The following is a 14,310-nucleotide window of genomic DNA, read 5'->3' on the forward strand; positions in this document are numbered from 1 at the left end:
AATTTGAGACTCACAGGAGCTGAAGCCACCAGCTTACAAGGTGTGCCCCTCACTGTTACTCACTGTCCACTTAGATTGTTGATCTTAGCAACTACTATTCATTCCTCTTCAGTGGTGTTCTGGAAAGGAAAGAATAGTCGTGATTCAAACAAATCGATCGGGACAAAGTGGCTTTATCGTATCACTAATAAAGACCAAAAAAAATGCATGCTTTTTAAAAATAGTCTTCTGATATACAGAAAGAGATGGAATATTTCATTGTTGCACTTCATTCTGGTTCTCGTACAGGAGACTGATCCAGCAATCTCCCATCTTTTGGGACTTACCGCACTGTTATTACTTGATTGTACAACCCTACTCCCTACTTTATAAGTGATTTATGGCTTATGTTGTTTAAATTAAGGTGATTAAAGTTAACTTGCCTTTGAGTATTTGGTAATATTTCCCAATATTTCTAGGGTTTACTGGAGCAAAAAGATGTGGCAAAACTCATTGGGTTGGGAATTAATGCTCTAATTGTTGTTTGCATTTCAAATATCCCATCTGTTATTAGTTAATTTCCAGAAAATGTGTCAGAAAATAGACCTTAGAAAATATTTTATCTAAAATTTTATTTTGTCCGGGGCACCTGACTGGTTCAGTGAGTAGAGCATGTGACTCTTGATCTTGGGATCATGAGTTCAAGCCCCATGTTGGGCAAAGAGCTTACTTAACATAATAATAATAATAATAATAATAATAATAATAATTAATTTTGTCCAGAGCTTAAGTCAAAATACAATTTTTCTTACTCTGAGACCTATCTTCTTATGATTAAAAAAAAAAAAAGATCTATTACAGGTATAACAAGAAAAATAGCCCCCAGCTAAATCTACTTACACATTATTGTTCTTTAAAAATAAGTTATACTCGGGGTGCCTGGCTGGCTCAGTTGGTGGAGTGTATGACTTTTGATCTCAGGGTTGTAAATTTGAGCCCCACATTAGGTATAGAGATTACTTAAAAATAAAATCTTGGGGTGCCTGGGTGGCTCGGTCGGTTAAGTGGCCGACTTCGGCTCAGGTCATGATCTCACAGTTTGAGGGTTCAAGCCCTGTGCCGGGCTCTGTGCTGACAGCTCAGAGCCTGGAGCCTGCTTCGGATTCTAGGTCTCCTTCTCTCTCTATGCCCCTCCCCACTCATGCTCTGTCTCTCTCTCTCTCTCTCTCTCTCTCTCTCTCTCTCAAAAACTTAAATAAAAATTAAAAAACAATTTTTTAAAAATAAAATTTTAAAGGGGCGACTGGGAGGCTCAGTTGATTGAGCATCTGACTCTTGATGTCAGTTCAGGTCATGATCTTGCGGTTTGTGGCATTTAGTCCCATCAGGCTCTGTGCTGACAGCCGGAGCCTGCTTGGGATTCTCTCTCTCCCCCTCTCTCTGCCCCTCCCTCGCTGTCTCTCTCTCAAAATCAACAAATAAACTTTAAAAATAAATAAATAAGTAAAATATTTTTTTAAAACTTCTACTCTAGGAGCAGGGCAGAAGGAAAGAATACCGCAAAAGATCTTTTAAATGATTGCCCAGACATTTAACATATCTTCTTAGTAGGCTCTACAATAGATCAAAAGTCCTTTTAGTCACTGCCTACAGGGCAAGCAGGAAGAGGGAAGTGGTGCAGGTTCTTAACCAGCTTAGGAAGACAGAGAGTTTTGTTGTTTCAGGAGTAGGCCGATTGAGCATCTTGCCGCCTGGCGCTGGGGATCTGCCGATGCGACAGTAAATCATGGAGTCAGGGAAAGTGGAACTCTGTGCGTGCAGTTGGGTATAGGGAAGAGGCAAAATAGGGATTACCAGATCCTCCTACTACTTGTCATCTTACTTGTGACTAGGATCAATTAAAGTCTCTAGAGGAGATCACCTTTTGTATGAATCAGCCTGCTGTATTAATTATTATCTTATTAAATACCCAGAGAACACTCTGCCTTAGGAAAGAAGCACTGGGGAGTTATAAGCTTTCAAAATTAACCTGGGATAACACTTGCTTTATATACGGTATCTGTTGGCAGTGGAGAGGGCTCATGACATCCCTCTTCTCTCTGAATTCAGAATCCACTAAGAAATAGACCTAGGTGTCAGAGATCAAAAGGTCGGTTTTATTATGACCGTGTTGGGTCGGAGACGTGCTATGGACCCAAAGTCAGAATGCACTTCAGTTCCTTCCCCCTCTGAACGGAACAGTTGGACCAGCTGCAGATAGAGCTCTGGGAAGTCGCGGGTCTCCCCAGGGAAGGAGGGCCTGCCCCGGGGAGCTTCCCCAAGGAAAGGGCAGGAATGGAGAGGGGTGCAGGTGCAGCCTGAGGGCACGGACGGCTTCCAGGACAGGACCTCTGGGGGCAGCAGGCTTTGCCCTGTCACCTCCACCTAATAGAGAGATGGGTGGCGGTGGCTGTCAGACCCCGCCTTCTCACTACTCAAATGAGTGATTCCTTCTCCCTGAAGGGGAGCCTCCTAGCAAAGGAGAGAAGGCAGCAGCTTCCTCCCCAGCACTCCCTGACACAGCAGACCGGCACCTGTTTTGTGATACAGGGTCGAAGCAGAAACAAGGGGAGGAAAAAAGAACGGCTCCCCTTAGAGTATTTATAAGCTTACTCTCAGGACAGCTTCTTTCTTTCAGAATTTTACCTTGGAACAGTGACGTCATTTTCAGTTAAAAGTGTTTACGTCCTGTTGGAAATAAAAGAACCTCTGCTTTATCATACTAGACAGAGAAATTCACCACCACCACCCCCAAACCAGAAGTTTAGAGTACTAAGGAGAAAAATCTGAGACCCTAGAAGGACAGAATTCTGTACAAATAACTGGTAACTTTGGCTTACATTAGTTACAGCATATGAGAAGCAGAAACGCCCTAACACCGTTCTGCTCAGTAATCACCCCTGAAAGCCTGAAGGCAGATCTTGCAGGAAGTATCATCCCCGTTTATGCTGGGTTATTAAGAATTAACTCTGGGAGGAGAAAGAGCAGTAATATAGCTCTAATGCGCTTTCTATCCATGAAAAATGCTGCCAAGTATTTTTCTTTTTATGAAAGTGCCGTGATTCGTTTTTGAATTTATAAAGTCTTTTCTCCAAAGAGCAATCAGACTATGGAGAACTATAGAAATCACGTGCCTGATGTTATTTATTCCTGCTGTCTCTCTGTAAGCAGCCGTTGGGATCACTCAGAAGTCATCCTGTACTCCTGTCTTTGAGCAGCTGTTTCTAGAACCTTTGAGTTGGAGAAGTAACCAAGCGTTTAGAATATGTCATGGCACTACTCTTGTCATATCAAACCCAAAGAGGTCCCAGGTTTTCAAAGTTATACCATAAAGACCTTCCGCATGGGCAGTAAAAAAGGAAACATTTCTTGTAGTCTAGATTCAGTTATGTTTTGATTAGTTATTAGATTATTTTTTTGGTATCCCAGTTCAATTCAAAAAGTATTTTGTGGATCACCTACTATGTCCCTAGCGTTTGCCAGGGTACAGAATTGTATGATAGCCTCTGCTCTGAAGTATTTAATGACCTTTAGGAATGAAAGCAAGTGACAGTTAAACAGGAAGCACAGCTGGCTTCTCTCCTGGAAGGAGGCAGAAGGGAACAGTAAATAAAGAAAAGTGGAAAGAAAGTGGTGATGGGGGAGGGAATAGAATTCAGTTGGTTTTTTTTTTTCACTTTTCCTTCTAATGCCATAAAAAGTGGTGGTGTAGGATTCTTAGAAAGGCAGTGTCCAGAAGTCCTTTTTTTATCCGTTAGAAAATGCAGGGGCACCTGGGTGGCTCAGTGGGTCGGTTAAGCATCTGACTTCAGGTCATGATCTCACAGTTCATGGGTTCAAGCCCCACGTCAGGCTCCCTGCTGTCAGTCAGCACCGAGCCTGGAGCCTGCTTTTCAGATCCTCTGTCCCCATGGCTCTCTGCCCCTCCCCCACTCACACTCTCTCTCTTTCCCTCTCAAAAGAAAACATTTAAAAAAAGACTGCAGACAACTCTCTTTACTCATGTACACTAAATTAATTCTTAAACACATCTGAACTAAAGATTTTTTTTAATGGACCAGAAATCCAAAATGCCCCATAGAGAAGTGAAATGGTATGAATAGTGAGTAAAACCATCTTGCCACAGTTCCTCATCACATTTGGTATCAGCCCAAAGTAACACTTATTGTTACATTTCCTTTAAATGTTTGTAACTAATATTCCAAATACAACGTATGTTCTTCTTCAAAAACAAGCCAAGAGAGAGTGTCAGTAACTTGTGACCACTGCAAAGTGCAGCTTGGTCTCTGACTCCCTAAATCGGGCTTTCTGTGCTTCTCTGCATGTAACCTCTAGCCGTTTATTTGTATGGGGTTGGATGGGAAAGTAAGTATGTATCAGGTTTTTCTCTGAGTTCTTAAGCTGTTACGTTAGTGCTATCCACGAAGGGAGTGCACAAGAAAAATTTCTTGAAGTCGTGCCGTGTGGATAAATACTATATATAATATTTTCTGGCTTTTGGCTTCTCCCATCAGGATGGAGGCAGCCTTGTGGGAGAAGTAAATGAAGACGGGGAGATGACAGGCGAGAAGATAGCGTATGTGTACCCTGACGAGAGGACCGCACTTTATGGAAAATTCATCGATGGAGAGATGATAGAGGGAAAGCTGGCTACCCTTATGTCCACTGAAGAAGGAAGGCCTCACTTTGAACTGATGCCTGGAAGTAAGTTGGATCTGCTTCAGAAGCGTGCTCTAATTCCAAAGCAGGTTGTTAGGGCATAATTGAGAGAAGTTAATTTCCTTGTCTAGTCCACTTTAATCATGCATTAGTCAGCTTTGCTGCATAACAAACACCTTAACATCTCAAATACAGGTGATAAGCTGTACTCCAGCTGGTCTGGGGTGGGCTGGGCTGGGCATGGCTGGACTTGAGGCTTCTTATTGTATTGTGTCTTACCGGTCTTAATTCTGGGGCCATCTGAAGGGATGTTGGTGGTCAAGATTTTCCCAAGTGGGTCACAAGAAGTCAGAGCATGAGCAGACACCTATGCTGCCTCTGAAAGCTTGGCTTGGAATTGACATAATTTCACCCACTTTTCATTGGTCAAAGCAAATCACATAGTCAAGCCAAATATCAATGAGACGGGGAAATATACACCATGCATTTCAGTAGCAGATGCTAAAAGTCACATGACAAGAATATAGCTATATAATAATACAGGGAAGAATTGAAGAAATGACGGCAGTAATTCCATGAATTTCAAAAGATTAGTATATCTCAGAAAAAACTGAAATACAGTTCAATGATATTAAAGAATCAAATTAGGTAGATCTCCAGGTTGTACAGATTGTAAAGCTGATTCAGCCCGAGCCCTGATTGGAAAGGATAAATGCATAGTGGCATCTTCACAGGACACATACTGGACACAGGAGTGAGCCCAGTGGAATCATATTAGAAAAAAATCCTATTTCCTTTTAGTTTTTTTTACTTTATTTTTATTTTCATTTTTTTTATTTATTTGTTTGCTTTTTTTTTTTTTTTTGAGAGAGAGAGCTTGAGCAGGGGAGGGGCAGAGAGAGAGAGAGACAGAGAGAGAGACAGAGAATCCTAAGCAGGCTCCACACCCATTGCAGAGCCCTAGGCAGGGTTCCATCTCGCAACTGTGAGATCATGACCTGAGCCAGAATCAAGAGTCGGGTGTTTAACTGACTGAGCCACCCACGCGCCCCCCCATTTCCATATAGAAGTATAATACAGCATACTAAATATTTTTTTCTGCGTATAAAATTATTTATTGTAGAAAGTCTGGGGGAAAAAACAAAGAAAAAAAGAAGCTGTTTATATTGGTCTGATTCCTTGAAAACAATATATGCATGTATTTCCAATCTAAGTTAGGTTCTAAGAAGAAAAAAGTAAAAAAGATAATAAATCTAGGCACTCACATTCTTAAATAATATTTAGCTATTTGTGATCTGAAGGAGAATCTCCAGAGGAGAATGTCCAAAAATGGGAAATCTAGCATTTATAACTTGAGTTGTTTTAAATGTCTCAGTTTTTTTTTTTTTTTTTTTTAAGTTAAAAATTGAGGCAGCTTAAATGTGATGTGGGATTCTGGGTTGGATCCTGGAAGAGAAAGAGGGCATTAGTGGAAAAACTGGTGAAATCTAAATAAAGTCTGAAGTTTAGTTAATAGTAATGTAGCTATGTTGGTTTCTTCATTTTGACAATCATACCATGCGACATAAGAAGTTAACATTATGAGATGGGCGCCTGGGTGGCTCAGTGGATTCAGTGACTGACTCTTGATTTTGGCTCAGGTCATGATCTCACGGTTCGTGAGTTCGAGCCCAAGTCAGGCTCTGCTCTGATGGAGTGGAGCCTGCTTGGAATTCTGTTTTTCTCCCCTCTCTTTGCCTCTCTCTCTCTCTCTCTCTCTCTCTCTCTCTCAAAATAAATACATAAACATTAAAAAAGGAGAAGTAGAAGAAGTTAACATTGGGAGAAACCATGAGGGATATTGGGGAATCTCTGTACTATTTTTGCAACTTTTCTGTAAATTTTCAATCCTCCCCAAATGAAGTTGTTTTCATTTTAAGTGAAACAGTAATCTTTGCACTTCAAATTCTCATATCTGTGCTCTTCACATGTGTTCTGAAAGGAAACAGTGCCACAGTCTTTAGAAATGAAGGGACCTGGGCCAGGGGAGGATCCCCAAATGGTGATGCCAATTTTAAAACTTCACAAGTGGCAGCGTGTTTTAGTGGCAAGAGCCTTGAACTTTGGAGTCACCTCATTTAAGTTTCAGCTTCAGCATTTGCCACAGTGTGGTCTCGGGCAAGTTCTCTATCCCTTCGGAAACTGTTTCTTCATTACAAAAGACAGGTGCTGGCAGCGACTGTAAAAACACCATAATGAAAGTTATTGTTATTATTACCTTCTTCTTAGTATAAGTAAGAAACAGATTTTGGGAAGTGAGGGTAATAGTTCTCAAAGGGTATTTTTTTTTTTTTTTAGAACTCCTGGTTGTAAATGATGAACACCCTTTTCATTATAAGGCCACAGTAAAGGTCGGGAGGAGGGGCATAACTGCTGAGATTCTGGCAGGCCTGTTAATTTAAGGATACATTGAGCAATTTGGGTTTCACAAAGGTCAAGAAGCATGGCTGCTTTGGGTGACTGACAGGACACAGGTCTTCAGTGTTCTGCACCTCTCCCCACCGCACTCCCCCAGCCCCTCTCGTTACTCAGTGACTGCTGCTGCGGACTAACCTACAGATGAGGTCTGACAGGGCCATGCTGCCATCTGGTCCACCATGGGGAGGAGGAAAACGTAATGCAAACACCTCACACAAAGTACTCCCAACCTGCCCCCCGCCGACCTCTCCCACCACACCCTTTCTCTTTATGCTTTTGTAACCACAAACTGCTTCTATTTTTATTTACTTAGAGCACATGTCAGAGAGGGGCAGCGGGAGAGAGAGAGAATCTTAAGCAAGCCCGGTGCCCAGAGCGGGGCTCAATTCCACGACCCTGGGATCATGACCTGAGCTCAAATCAATAGCCACTCAACTGACTGAGCCACCCAGGCGCTTCCCATAAATTGCTTCTAGTTCTCCGCTTACCATGCGCTGATTTCTTTGTTATGCCTCAGGCGGGATTTTCTTCTTGCCTTGTCTCTTCATCTCTCAACAAAGGAACTCCTTTCTCTGTTAATTCCCATTCTGTCTTTAAGGCTTGGCTCACCTCGTAGAATTAGTGACTGTCAAGTGAATGAATGAATTCTGGTCAAAGGGCATAGTATAGACTATAGAGGAGAGGAGTAAAACTAAAGATTGTGCTCCGTTTGCCTGGAGCAGATCTAGGAAAAACAGGAAGGGACATTAAGCTGGAAAAGACCGCATCGGCTCCTTGAAGAGCAGCTGGAGGTGTTTCTCCTCTTTGCACCTGCACGGTCCCTAACACAGTGCTTTACATGTAGTTGGCACTCTGTACGTTTGGGATGAAAGGTTTAGTCTAAAGAAGGGAGGTGGAGGTTCATAGATTTTCTGTGCAATACAACATGTATTTCACAGAAAAGTTTGGTTGAATTGTGTGGGTTGTTTCTTTTTTAAACTAACTTCCTTTAATGGATTGTGCGTTGGTCCATTACCAGTTTGCTCCCAGATGCAATTCTTGTCCACGTGTCCTGCTTTCATTGCAAGGGGCTTCTGCCGCTGGCAGGCCACGTTTCCTAGGGTCGTGTGCATTGGCTTCTCTCTGGGTTTGGCCATCGGGAGGCACTGGCCAAGGGCATGGAGAGGAAAGGAATTGGGGAGAAGATCTCTCTGTGTCCAGCAGTGTCTCCAGCAGTGGCCTGTCTCCTGATTCCATCTCCCAACACAAAGGTCCCGCATCAATCCAACTCTAGAACCCCAGGCACACCCTCTCCGCCTTTGTCCCTCTGGCTTAGGGCTGTATGGCTTCCAGTTCTTGCCAGTTTCTGGGCTCGTCACCTGCCCGTTTGGCTTCTCACTTCTTCCGTGCTCTGTATAACCAATTCCCTGAGTGAAATTCTCTCTTTGAAATACTCAAATGGTCTGTTTCCTAGCTAGACCTTGACTGATCCTGATTGCTTTTTAACTTTTGGTTTGAGACATTGATTTTGGATTTTGTGATTGTACAAAACAAAACAAAACTGAAAGAGGACCTGGTAACCACTGGTAACCACCGAGGAATTGCTTAATGGGACTATTTGTGATGTCTTAGTGCCTGAAAGAATTTACTTTACAGGACTAAGCCCATCGGTTCTGAAATGTGCTTCTTTACTTACTGTACAGTAGAGTCTCGGATGTTTTCAGTGTGCTCTGGGAAGGCTCTCTGAGGCTGGTCCTTTGCGGAGAGCCAGTGTTAAATCTAGGACAGTTGTGTACCTTAGTTTCTGGAATAAATTACTGACTTGCTTCTGAACAACCTTAATAGAAATAAGATGACTGTGTTTTTGCTTTATCAAAAGCAGTTCTGTTCTTAATTCTGGTGAGGCTGAATGTTTATTTTTAGTGAAGGAGACAATTGCCAGGGCTGGGTGGTTGGAGTCTACAGACTGTGTCTACTGGGAAGAAAACCACGAGAAAATTTTAAAACCATCACTCAACCTGATCTGCCCAGAGAGATCTCAGAATTTCATGACAAAGCATTTTCTTGATTAAAAATTTTAATTGCACAAGCATTTTTTAAACCATTTGAATAAAGACAATTCAAAAGCAAAAATGGGATTTTAAGAAATACATACAATGGCTGTTCATTAAGACCTAAAAATGCAACTCAAAAGCAAATCTAAAAACCATTCATTTATATTGGAGAATTTTGGGGCGCCTGGGTGACTCAGTTGGTTAAGTATTCAACTTCAGCTCAGGTCATGATCTCACAATTTGGGGGTTTGAGCCCCCTGTCGGGCTCTGTGGTGACGGTATGGAGCCTGCTTGGGATTCTGTCTCTCCCTCTTTCTGTGCCCCTCCCCTGCTTGCTCGCTCTCTCGCTCTCTCAAAATAAATAAACTTAAAAATTTTTTTTAAATTATATTGAAGAATTTATTCCGGGTACTATGACTTTTATATACACATACACACACACACACACACACACACACACACACACACACACATATACATATATATGTGTGTGTGTATATATATATATACACGTGTATATATATATATATATATATATATATATATGTATATAATTTATCATCAAATTGGCTTCCATACAGCACCCAGTGCCCTCCTCCGTGCCCATCACCCACTTTCCCCTCTCCCCCAACCCCCATCAACCCTCAGTTTGTTCTCAGTATTTAAGAGTCTCTTATGGTTTGCCTCCTTTTCTGTAACTTTTTTCCCCCTTCCCCTCCCCCCGGTCTTCTGTTAAGTTTCTCAGGATCCACATATGAGTGAAAACATAGGGTATCTGTCTTTCTCTGCCTGACTTATCTCACTTAGCATAATACCCTCCAGTTCCATCCACGTTGCTACAAATGGCCAGATTTCATTCTTTCTCATTGCCAAGTAGTATTCCATTGTATACATAAACCACATCTTTATCTGTTTGTCAGTTGGTGGACATTTAGGCTCTTTCCATAATTTGGCTATTGTTGAGAGTGCTGCTGTAAACATTGGGGTACAAGTGCCCCTATGCATCAGCACTCCTGTATCCCTTGGGTAAATTCCTAGCAGTGCTATTGCTGGGTCATAGGGTAGGTCTATTTTTAATTTTTTGAGGAACCTCCACACTGTTTTCCAGAGCGGCTGCACCGGTTTGCATTCCCACCAACAGTGCAAGAGGGTTCCCGTGTCTCCACATCCTCTCCACCAGGTGCTATAACTTGAGTAACACTTTTCATTATTTAACTCATTCTGTCCCATGAATACAGAGAGACGCTGTAAAAGTTCTTCTCTAACTCTGTAATCCCTGGATTGAGATTTTCGTTTGCTTTTCAGGTTCGGTGTACCACTTTGATAAATCGACTTCATCTTGCATTTCTACCAATGCTCTTCTTCCAGATCCATATGAATCAGAGAGGTAATTTTTTTTCCTTGTGGTTTTAATAGCCCTGTTTATAGGAGGTTAAATAGCCCTAGTGGTGGGAACTAATCCTTCTATGTGGCTGTCTGAAAAAAAGTTCATATATTGTGATGAAGAGTGTTTTTATGCTCATATAGACTCTGTCCCTGTGAGAGAGTTTCTCCACCCATAAAGCACAGAACAGCCATGTGTCAGTCCCAGAATGAAACTTCGACATATAGACAGCTGTCGGGCTAGGCAGCCAGCTATGCCCTACCCAGTTGTCCCCTTTTTGAGGGCCCTGGTGCAATGAAAGCCACATGCCGTCCTCTAGAGCGTTTCACCTTCTTTAAAGTTCTGTCTAGCCAAGGCAGGAACCAGAATGCCTCCTTTACTTAGCATAGCTGAGGGGATCTGGAACACAAGACAATTTCTTTATTCACTAAGGGAGAACAGGCATGAAAGAAAGACAATATAAGAAGCATAAAGACATTCCAGCTTATAAATGACAAGCTTCCGATTCTATAAGCTCATTCCCCAAGTGTCAAGTCCCATTCCATTTCATCTTCTCTAAACTCCAGTGCTCAGTTCTTGGTATGACTTGCTCTGGTACTCTCCCCGAGATGCTTGTCCCCTGGCAGCTGGCCTGCTCCTGAGTATGAGTGCCATCTGCAGTTGGCCTTCTCTTTGCCTCACTCTTTTGTTAGCCTGGCTTACAAAGCATGACTCCCATTCACTTTTTGTTCTGGTCCCATCTGAAAAATGGGCCACTTCCTTGGTTTAACTGACAGGGCTCCCACCACAATGTCACAATGAATGAAAGGCCTCTTTCTTGATACAAAGCTGTGGTCCATTTACAAAGGGAAGGGTTTGGTCTCTTGTCTCTTGCCTACCGGAAACACAATAGCGCGATAATCATATGTATACATCTTTTTTGTTACTTTCGTTGTGATGATGCTGTATAATGATACCCTCAAAACCTAACAGTGGTTTATGAATGCAGAAATGTTATGTTACACTCATGATTCTGTAGGTTAGCTGAGGTTCAGCCACTTTTGACCAGGCTCAACTTGGCTCAGCTGGATGAGGCTGGACTTCAGATTTCAAGTTGGGTTCAGATCGGTTTCACATGTCTGTATTCCAAGATGCAGGCTGAAGGAGCAGTGTCCTCCTGAGGCATCTTCTTCTGGTGGAGATGAATGGAAATCGCAGAAGGCTGACAGAAATTTGCCATCCTCTTAACACCTGGGCCCTGGCATGCAGTCCTCCTGCCCATGTTCCAGTAGAAAGTAGAGCATACGGCCAAGCCCAGCATGGTCCCAGCAGGGGTGCATGGTCCACCCACCGTGAAGGAGGCACCACAAAGTCACATGGCAAAGTAGCAGGATGTATAATTCTACCACAGGGAAGGAGTAAAGTTGGAAGCAATAATTTAGTCCTCTAGTCCATAAAATAAGCGTAAGACCCATGGAACAAAAATTAAAGATGAGCATTTTTTTTTTTTCAACGTTTATTTATTTTTGGGACAGAGAGAGACAGAGCATGAACGGGGGAGGGGCAGAGAGAGAGGGAGACACAGAATCTGAAACAGGCTCCAGGCTCTGAGCCATCAGCCCAGAGCCCGACGCGGGGCTCGAACTCACGGACCGCGAGATCGTGACCTGGCTGAAGTCGGACGCCTAACCGACTGCGCCACCCAGGCGCCCCAAGATGAGCATTTTCACCAGAGTCATTAGATCACAGCACCCAAAGAACTGGAATGTTAGTTGTTCATGGGGCATGCACTCTCTTATTCAATCCAGTTCAGTAATGATGAGTGAGTGCTGTTTTCCTGTAAACCAGGGATTGGCAAACTTTTTTCTGTAAAGAGCTATATTGTAAATATTTAAGCTTTCTGGGTCCCTACTGCAACTACTCAGTTCTGCCTTTGTAACGCTAAAGCAACAAGAGACAGCAAATAGGCGTGGCCACGTTCCATAAAACTGTATTTCCAAGAGTGGGCAGCTGCCAGATTTGACCCTTGGGCCATAGTTAGTGGACATGTTATAAACCCTTTTGTTGGGAAGTGCATATTGAATATGTTTTACTAACTGTCAGTGTTTCAAGTGAAAGATTCATCTTGGGGCTTAATTAAAACAGCCTTTCCTTCCTATTTAGCCCTGACAAATGGGCATAGCTTGAATTACTTTGGAAATGTTTACTTGTCCAGGAAGACAGTGAAAACACTCATTAACTAAAAACATAATTTCTTTTTAAAAAAAACCTCTTATCAAATGTTGAGTTGCTTTATGAATACAGTGAAGCCTTGAACAACACAGGGGTTGGGGCACCTCCCCTCTCCCCCACTGCACACAGCTGAAAATCCACATATAATTTTTGATTCCCCAAAAACTTCACTACTAATAGCCTACTGTTGATAGGAAGCCTTACCAATAACATAAACAGTTGATTAACACATACTTTGTATATTATATGTATTATATACTGTATTCTTAATAAATATTAGTATTTCTTACTATTTACTTACTTAGTATTTCTCTAGTAAGCTAGAGAAAACAAAATGTTATGAAGGGGGTGCCTGGGTGGCTCAGTCAGTTACGTGACCAAGTTCAGCTCAGGTCATGATCTCAGCTCATGGTTCGAGCCCCGCATCAGGCTCTGTGCTGACAGCTCAGAGCCTGCAGCCTGCTTCAGATTCTGTGTCTCCTCTCTCTGCCCCTCCCCTGCTCATACTCTGTCTTTGTCTCTCTCTTTCTCTCTCCCAAAAATAAATACATGAAAGAAAGAAAGAAAGAAAGAAAGAAAATGTTATTAAGAAAGTCATAAAGGGGCGCTCCTGGCTGGCTCAGTTGGTAGAGCGTGCAACTCTTGATCTCAAGGTTGTGAGTTTGAACCCCATGTTGGGTGGAGAAATTACTTAAAAATAAAACCTTAAAAAAGAAAAGAAAAGAAAAGAAAAAGTCATGAGGAAGAGAAAAGACATTTGTGGTACTGTACTGTAAAAATCCCACATATAGGGGCACCTGGGTGGCTCAGTCAGTTAAGCATCTGACTTTGGCTCAGGTCATGATCTCACGGTTCATGAGTTCTAGCCCTGCATCAGGCCCTGTGCTGACAGCTCAGAGCCTGGAGCCTGCTTTGGATTCTGTGTCTCCCTCTCACTCTGCCCCTCCCCTGTTCGTGCTCTGTCTCTCTCTGTCTCAAAAATAAATAAAAACATTAAAAAAAATTCCACATATAAATGGACCTGCATAGTTTACACCCATGGGTCAACTATATATAATATTCCCCATATTTGAGAGCGTATTTTAAACAACACTCTTTTTTTTTTTTTAAGTTTTATTTATTTATTTTGAGAGAGAGAGAGTGCATGAGCAGGGAGGGGCAAAGAGACAGAATCCCAAACAGGCACTACACTGTCAGCACAGAGCTCTATGTGGGGCTTGAGCCCTCGAACTGTGAGATCATGACATAAGCTGAAACCAAGAGTCAGATGCTTAACTGACTGAACCACCAAGGCACCCCCTAGACATCACTCTTAAAAGGTACGTAAGTAGCAGTTCCTCAATTTCTAATGCCAAATGTTAGGGCTTAACTTTCCTTCCTTCCTTCCTTCCTTCCTTCCTTCCTTCCTTCCTTCCTCCCTTCCTTCCTTCTTTCCTCACTGGATTACTATGAACTGATGTTTTGGGTTCAGTAGCCATACTATGTTGATGGTTGATATAAAAAGTAACATATCAAACTGAAAGAACCATCATTTGACTGTTTTTCCTA

General features: G+C 42.4%; 1 protein-coding gene across 1 annotated transcript in view; it reads left to right on the top strand.

Moving 5' to 3' along the window:
- Nucleotides 1–14,310, top strand: part of SETD7 (SET domain containing 7, histone lysine methyltransferase) — a 50,142-nt gene that overhangs the window by 22,255 nt on the left and 13,577 nt on the right. Inside the window, exons 5-6 of the mRNA XM_045467236.1 lie at nt 4,533–4,722; nt 10,473–10,554. Of these exons, the coding sequence (XP_045323192.1) occupies nt 4,533–4,722; nt 10,473–10,554 (272 nt within the window). The remainder of the gene's footprint in view (nt 1–4,532; nt 4,723–10,472; nt 10,555–14,310) is intronic.

The sequence above is a fragment of the Leopardus geoffroyi genome, chromosome B1, assembly GCF_018350155.1.
Source record: "Leopardus geoffroyi isolate Oge1 chromosome B1, O.geoffroyi_Oge1_pat1.0, whole genome shotgun sequence".
Classification (NCBI taxonomy): domain Eukaryota; kingdom Metazoa; phylum Chordata; class Mammalia; order Carnivora; family Felidae; genus Leopardus; species Leopardus geoffroyi.